This window comes from Sphaeramia orbicularis, chromosome 22 (assembly GCF_902148855.1).
Source record: "Sphaeramia orbicularis chromosome 22, fSphaOr1.1, whole genome shotgun sequence".
Taxonomy (NCBI): Eukaryota; Metazoa; Chordata; class Actinopteri; order Kurtiformes; family Apogonidae; genus Sphaeramia; species Sphaeramia orbicularis.
This window is the reverse complement of record NC_043978.1, coordinates 56,204,703-56,212,908: the sequence shown is the minus strand read 5'-3', so window position 1 is coordinate 56,212,908 and position 8,206 is coordinate 56,204,703. Positions and strand designations below refer to the sequence as shown.

The following is an 8,206-nucleotide window of genomic DNA, read 5'->3' as shown; positions in this document are numbered from 1 at the left end:
AAACGTGTCAAAGCTAACCTGATCGGGGGGGACAGGACCCAGGTAGTGCAGACACATGGACATGTGCACATGGACATGCATGTTCCATGGTACATATTACATGCTACATTGTACTGAGCAAAAAGGAAAGGATGGATCACTAAACAAAGCATACAAAGCCCCCAGACAGGAGAGGCCTCTCCGTTGGACTACTTTACAGGAATGTCATTGTTATAAGTGCACTGTCTGTCTCAGGATGTCATTGTGCCGTATGAAGCTGTGCCTCTGCAGTCACGAGTCTCCTCCCAAGTTTCAAACCTCCTTCCATCAGATCCCTTATTGAGTCAAGGCCTATCGGGTTTAAGGTGGGCGAGCCACAGCCAATCACAAGCCAAACCTCATCATTAGTCACTCCCCTTTCTGACTGGTAATAAACAAATGGGAGGGCCATGTGCCTGAATGTTCCCTCTCTTCTGTCAGCGCTGTGGACAAACATGTGAGAGCAGAGGGTGGAGTGGAGAGAGCAAAGCGGTGTGGAAGGAGGCCAGAGGGGCGAGTGAACCACTTGTACTATGCTGCAGGAACATCTTGCTACCTAATCATGTGGAGATACCGTGTTATGGGTGGGGTCAATTGCACATGGTTTGGCTCTGTAGAACATGCATTTACAAGTTTATGATCAAAACATACTGCAGTTAAACATGTTAGAGGCTTTTGACAGTGATAAATCTAGATGACTTGCATATTTCCTGCTTTATTTCCTCCATTTATAAAGGATAGTACATCCTGAATCAGCTTGTTTCGCCTGTTCCAGCACAATGAGTTTCTGTCTCCACCCCGTTCTCTTTCACTGCATGACTTATGTTTACCGTATGAAAACACTACTGTCTGTTGTATTTGCAGGGTTCACAAAAGACTGTGCCAGCAGCAGACATGATTTTTCCATTACTGCAATCAAAGTGTAAACTGTCGTTGAGTGACTCCACTGGTTTCCGTTCCATGACGCAGGCACAGGTTTTGTTTTGAAATCTGAGCAGAGACCTCATGAAACTGAAAGCACTACTCAATGATGAATACAATAATTTATTGATTTAGTCAACAGAGCACAAAATAAACCATAAATAGCAACACAAACTAATACAATTAATAAATTACTCTCATGACTAATTTAATTTACAGCATTTGATCAAAAAAAGGCATCATTCTTGAAGGCACAGAGATAGTGACTGTTTTCTCTAAAACACAATGAGAATTTTTAGTTAAGTTTATTCAGTTCATCCTCCTCTGAAAAAAACAAAAAACAAAAAAAAAAAAAAACTTAATGTTCTGAGCCCTCTGACTTTGGCACTTCTTGTCCCATGATGCCAATAAATCCGGTGTGACTTCAACTCCAACATGATTTCCATTTTTGTTTCCATGGTGACCGTCCATTCCTCCGTAGGTTGTGCTGCTCATTTCGAGCATACTCACACACAAGCTGCACGCCCAGTCTTTTCTAAAGAAAGACACAATTGTACATGCATACCACACATTCACACACACACCTTCTCCCCAAGGACTCTCCCAAGTAAGATCACAGGAATGTTGTAATGGTGAAACTATGCTCAGCATTCCTGCCCAGTCCACAGAAACACAAGGGCCATGCAGGTACAGACTGGGGTGTGACAGTTTTGCTTTTAAAGCTACTACTCCCCTGTCTCTGAATAATAACACACCCCAAAAACTATGCGAGTAACCAAACAGAGGTACAAAATAGACTTATATTGTGTTTTCTTCATCATACAAAAATATGTGGCCTGGACACCAGTTTAAAGGTAGCTTGTTAGAGTCTTTTTTGCACAGACTGTGTACAGCAGTATCCTCTCCGACTGACTCTGAAAGGGCTTGAAAGTCCTGGTTTCTTTCTGCCTGTCATCCGTTAAGGAGTTCACTTCAGGCCGTCTCTGCATGAGTTCCAACTGATCCTTCAGTTCATCAGTGTCTGATGCAGATCCTGTGGTTTGCTGAGTGCGTGTGTTCAGGCGCTGGACTCTTCAGCGCTCTTGTAAGACCAGTTGTGGCACCCACTGGTCAAGGCGTCGGCTCTCCTGGCAGTACATCCCCACCTCTTGGAGCCTGCAGTGATCTGCTTGGGGGTTCTGCACGAGAAAACAGAAAAATTAGGTTGAGACTTTCAGACCACAGACTGTGTTTACACCAAAAAACACTAAACTCCTAATAAGCTGTTTACATGGGTATTAATAGTCCACTAATGTTTCCGCTAACCCCAATTAAAAAGGGGGACCGCCGGGCAGAAATTCCACTGTCTGAACTCAGTCTAGTTCTGTCATTCCAACAAACAACCCCTAAAATGAAGTCAGGTTGGTTTGATATTTGCTCAGATTCAATGACGCATTGATATTGTAATGTTTAACAGTAGATGTTCTCTTGCATCTCTTCCAGAGGGGATCTTTGTCTCTGCTCCAGCTGACTGGAAACAGAATGTGCCGCAAACAGAAGTAAAACAAACAAGTGTGGCACTTATTGTAGATGCGCTGAAAACAGGCCCAATCAATCCCAATAAAAACCAAACTAACATTGCATATCACACGTCTTTGCTGGAAAATGCTCCATTTAGAAAAAAGGCTTAAGTCAGAAGATGATATTTGCATGTAACATCAAATTTGTATTAGTGGAATATTAGTGTGCATGTAAACCTACTCAAAATTGTTATCTTACAATGAAATATGAAATTTCTTGTAACAGTTTAAAGTTTTAAAAAGTGGAAAAAAGATTGACCGTGAAGAAATATTTTGTCTTCAGCTTATAAAGTTTACACACCGTGACCAGCATGCAGTGGAGGTCTCCATGTTCTTCCAGGTTTCTATTGGAGTCTTCAGCTCTGAGCAGCCGCTGAAGACGCTGAACCCCTGACACTCTCAAGATGGTGATGCCATTGTCACAGCAGAATGACTGAAGCAGAGTGAAATGGATCTGAAGTGCCACGTCGTCTTCATCATCAGCTGCTAGAACACACAGGACCACACTGTCCGGTTCTCTGAGGGAGGAAAAAGAAAAAAGATTGAGGAGATGCTAAGCAGAGTCGTGTACCTTTACTTGTATTATGTATGTACACACACACACACACACACACACACACACACACACAGTGGCTGAGTTAATATTTCAACTCACGCATTGAGAAGTTTAGCTGATTCATAGATGCCCACAGTCAGGGAGTCTTGTTTCTGGGCCGTCACCAGCAGCTCCTCTAGGGCCAGACCAGCAGACTGCATCCTGACATGGAGAGAAAGAACAATCACCTTTTTATATTCAGCAATAAACAAAACACATGTCAAACACTGCTGCATTTTCTTGATGAGTGGGTCTATGCAGGAGAACAAGAACAGGGATGGAGACGTGTATTTATGTTACGCTTTTATGGAAAAAAGGTGCAAGTAATAATAGTTTTTTGCTCCCTTTTTGGACACAGTATGTGCAGTAGTTTGGATTCCAGAGGATTATTTGTTTCGTAAATTTGCTTCTGGGGATTACACACTGAGGTGACTGACATAAACTGAATATTATAAACTATATATTATTTTTTACATTGACATTTATGCATTTGGCAGATGCTTTTTTCCAAAGCGACATACAGGGGAAAACCAATCAAATCAATCAAATTTTATTTATATAGCCAAATCACAACAAAAGTTCTCTCATGACACTTTACATACAGAGTTGGTCAAAACCAGACTCTAAGCCAATTTACAGAAAATATTATAATATTAAACTTTAATAAATACCTTTTTATCTTCAGAGATAGATGAGAAATTATTAGGAGTTATTAATAAAACACCCCTCATGCACATTAGGTTAAGCAGTTAGATCTGTAAGTAGATAATAGTTACATTTAAATTTTTGAGCGTCAACAAATGCGCACTCCTGCAGGTTGCGCAAGACGCATAAAAATAATTGTTGACGGGTTTTGACACCTGAGATATGTTACTGAATAATTGGCGATGAAATCTCTCAACATATCAGGACTCAGCTGACGCATTATAGTTTTACAGCCCATGCATGTGTTTTTTAGGTAATGCATGGGTCAAAGGACAAGAAACATTCCAGCGCGCAGCACATGACGTCCATTCGCATCCACACGGCGCAGACAGTCTGAAAATCTGACAGAAATGCACAAGAAAATCTCACCTGTTCTCCATGATGTCTGAGCCGAAGCTTTCCTCAGGAATCATGTTTGCAAAACAAATCTAAGACAAGAATTGCGTGATAGTAATCCGGTGATTTGGATATTATTCCCCAGGGTCTGGTTTCTAGTGCAGGAGCGTGTGCAGCGTTTGTTGCCTGCAACGGTTGCGACACAGTGGTTTTATACAGGACTGGGCGGGAGGCGGCACCGAAACTGTCCGAGTTTTGCAATTGGCTCAAAACAAATCAAAGTCTTAGTCTTTGAGTCTTTGTCGTGAGGTTTATTTGTTTAGTGTAGCTACAGTGACGTTTTTATGCAACTAAGGACATTTAATGTGTCGTTGTGATTCATGTCATTGCAGGCATGTACCAAATTAATACAGAGCACAAGGATGGTTTAGGACACACTAACGACAGGTATGACGTTTAATGCTATTGTTATTGTCAATGTTCTCTGAAGAATATTTCTGATATTTTTGGACAATTACACTTAGTACAGTTGTGCAACAAACTAGACTTTTATATCACAGCTTTTCATAACTGCACAGACAATTCTGAGGCTGGGACTGACATCTAGAGGATACAAAAGGAACAGAAAATGGCCTCTACACTATAACTGAATGAGGGCAAACTTCCTCCAGCTCAACCAGGGCAAAACTGAGGTTTTAATTGTTGGTCCTGAGGCTCAGAGGGAGAGGCTCAAAGCTGAGCTCCAAACCCATTCACTGGGCTCCTCTGAGAGGGTTCAGAGTCTGGGTGTTTTACTAGATTGTGAGCTTAGCTTTGAGCCACCCATCAGGTCTGTCACCAAAACTGGTTTTTATCATTTCAAAAATATTGCCAGAGTACGACCATTTCTCTCTCGAGCCAGTGCAGAGACTTTGATACATGCATGTGTTTCAAGTCAAATTGATTATTGTAACGCTCTCCTTTCTGGTCTTCCTCAGAAGACCACTGCACCGCTGCAGCTGCTCCAGAACTCTGCAGCCCGACTGCTGACGAGGACCAGAACCAGAGCATATAACACCAGTGCTCAGGTCTGTGCACTGGCTCCCTGTGAGCTTCAGGATCAGTTTTAAAGTGCTTTTATTGGTTTTTAAAACTCTTAATGGTCTAAGCCCTGTTTATTTATCTGATTTGCTTTTAACATATGAGCCCTCTGGGACCCTCAGGTAGTCATCTCTTAACTGTTCCTAGAGTCCACACTAAGACTCATGGTGAGGCCTTGTTCAGCTTTTATGGCCCCAAACTATGGAACAGCCGACCTGAGGACCTGAGGTCCGCTGCCAGTGTTCATATTTTTAAAAGTAAACTCAAAACTTATCTTTTTAGTCTTGCTTTTAATTAAGCCCATACTGTTATCTTTACTTTGTTGCTTGTATTTTTATTTGCAACGGCAGGACAGTGGGGGATTTTGTTGTGAAGCCCTTTGTGTTACATGTACCATGTATGAAAAGTGCTATAGAAATAAAGTTTGATTGATTAATTGATCGATGACTCCAGTCATCACAAGAAATATTTATGCTTGAAGCAGAAACTACACAATACAGATGTTTTCAACAGCAAAATATGTGATTCTGTATGAATGGAGATGATTGAAGATTACAGTGAGGGGATTTAATAATCTCCTGAAAATAAATATTTTCATTAACATAGTATTGTTAAAATGGCCTCTTCTTCTTTTTTTCTGGTTCTTGGTAAATAACCAAAACCTATCATGCTTCAGTGAGGGCCAGAGTTAATATCCCCTTAACTAAAAAACCCAAAACAAAGCAAAATTCTTCTGAGAGTAGAGCAGTGTCATATAATCTTTAGAGTTGCAACTGATTAATCAACTCAAAGTGATCCAAAAAAAGTCATTCAACCACTATTATCCTGAATCAAAGCTTTGTTTCCTTCATTTCTCTGCTGTTAAACATTGGTTCCACTGTTGTTTTTCACACGGACACTTATTGTGACGCACAAAGAAGCTTCAACTCAGGAAAACTGCAATAGAATATCTCCCTTCAATCAATTCAAGCCGATTAATCGAATCAAGAATTTTTGCACTGGCTTCAAACACTGATTAATCTGATCGATTAATTGGTTGCAGCTCTAATAATCGTCAACTTCACTGTTGCATGCTGCTGCACCTTTAAACATAATTAAAAAGTAAATAAAATATATGACTGATTGATATTGTGATACATGCACCAGTTTAAATCAGCAAACACACAAGACAGGGTTGAATTGTTTTCAGACTGTTTAATCAGCAGTTTGATGAAAAAAGCACTTCTGGAGGTTTTGGTCGTTGTAAATTATCTTTAACATAACATTTACACTGGAATTAAGTGAATTTACAAGTAATGGACCATCAGCCATAGAATCACCAAAGAAGGATGATCATCTGTCCATGACACAAAGAACATGAATCACGTGTCTCGTGGTTGTTATTCTCACAACTAAAGCCATCCACATACTTTTCTTGTGACTCAGTTTGTATAATCTATATTTCAGCTGTTGCAATGTTTAGCACATTGTTTTAAGCCTTGTCTTAAAAGGTGTGTCTGTAGTGCTCCACCTGATCAGTCACCACCTCATCCTTTATCCCCCAGTTCTCAGATAAGGTGTCTGTGTAGTTGAGGATCTAATCCACAACAGCAGGACGTCACTGTTCTACTCCAGCATCTCACCGTAGGTTCTACTGGTATGATACCAGGACAAGGGGATGCCCAGAGCGTCACTCAACTCACAGGTCTGAAACGCAGCAAAACAACAAAGTGTTCATTCATTCTAATCAACATATTCACACTAAATAATAACAACAGTGGAAGCACTTACTGATATGTGATATTTTGAGAATTTACATAAATACCTTCTCCTTTTCCTGGATGGAAATACTGTGATAAACATTCTTCAAGTCTTCTGCCACCAGTGGACAGGCCTCCTCTATTTTAGTCATCAGCAGAATCTGAGGAATGTCTATAAGGTGATGTAAATCAGAGGAGGGAAGAAAATAACAGATTCTAAAGGACGGGGAAAAAAAAAACACTCTTAGATACTCTTACAGAAACAGAGCACATGAAAAAAGTGTACAAGCTTCCTCTAATATGTGAAATATCTGTAAGAAGGCACATTCATAATATAAAATATTCTATTGATATTTAAGTGCATATTTAAGACAAATTGCTAAAAATCTGAACAATTGGGCTTTTAAGTTAATGCAGCGCACACACTTTAAACTTAAACTTCTATCAATAAATCTAAAATTTAAACTCCTATAAACATGTTCACCACTGTATAAAATGTTCATCCATTTCCCTAAAACCTGTAATCCTCTATAGCAGTGGTGTCAGACTCATTTTCTTTCAGGGGCCGCATTCAGACCAATCTGATCTCAAGTGACCAGTAAAATAATAACATAATAATCTATGAATAATGACAAAAGTGCCAAAAAAAAAAAAAATGTAATCATGAAAATATTTTCCTTTCTAAACTATCCACACAAAAAAAAGATGTGAATAACCTAAAAAAAAAACCCTGAAATTTCTAAGGAAAAATAAGTTCAAATTTCACAATATTATGAATCAACTTGTCATTTACTCATGTGCATTACAGCTTGGATCTACAAAGGCACAAATCATTTAGTAACAGGCAGAATATTGTTAAAATTTTACTTAATTTTCCTTTGACATTTCGGGGTCATATTTGTTCAGGCTATTCACATTTTATGTGTAAGGATAGTTTGTAAATATGAATATTTTCATATATTTTGACATTTTTTACTCTAAAAAAGAAAAAAATTGGGGTTATCATTATTCATAGGTTATTATGATCTGATCCACTTTAGATCAAATAGTGGAACCTGAACTAAACAGATTTTAACAACCTTGATACCCTCATTAATATCTTCAGTGTGCATTTCATAAATTCATCTCATGGGCTGGATTAGACCCTTTGGTGGGCTGGTTTTGGCCCGTGGACCGTATGTTTGACACCTGTGCTCTATAGGGTTGCAGAACTGATCCAAGCTGGTATCAGGCAAAGGCAGATGTACCCAGGC

The 8,206-nt window shown here is 39.5% G+C and overlaps 1 protein-coding gene across 1 annotated transcript; it reads right to left on the bottom strand.

Annotated features, from left to right (window-relative positions):
- Positions 1–1,048: 1,048 nt before the first annotated feature.
- On the bottom strand, positions 1,049–4,307 carry LOC115413817 (growth arrest and DNA damage-inducible protein GADD45 beta-like). Its single transcript, XM_030126924.1, has 4 exons — positions 4,168–4,307; positions 3,154–3,255; positions 2,800–3,016; positions 1,049–2,117 (listed from the first exon to the last, which is right to left on the bottom strand). The coding sequence occupies exons 1-4, from the start codon at positions 4,209–4,211 to the stop codon at positions 2,013–2,015; spliced, it is 468 nt and encodes a 155-aa protein (XP_029982784.1). The 5' UTR covers positions 4,212–4,307; the 3' UTR covers positions 1,049–2,012.
- Between the last annotated feature and the right edge of the window lie 3,899 nt (positions 4,308–8,206).

Excerpts from the sequence above, each read along its gene's own strand:
- LOC115413817 (XM_030126924.1), bottom strand. The coding sequence starts at position 4,211 with ATGATTCCTGAGGAAAGCTTCGGCTCAGACATCATGGAGAACAG. Across the intron at positions 3,256-4,167 it reads TCAGACATCATGGAGAACAG|GATGCAGTCTGCTGGTCTGG; the intron begins GTGAGATTTTCT and ends TCTCCATGTCAG. Across the intron at positions 2,118-2,799 it reads TCCACTGCATGCTGGTCACG|AACCCCCAAGCAGATCACTG; the intron begins GTGTGTAAACTT and ends TTTCTCGTGCAG.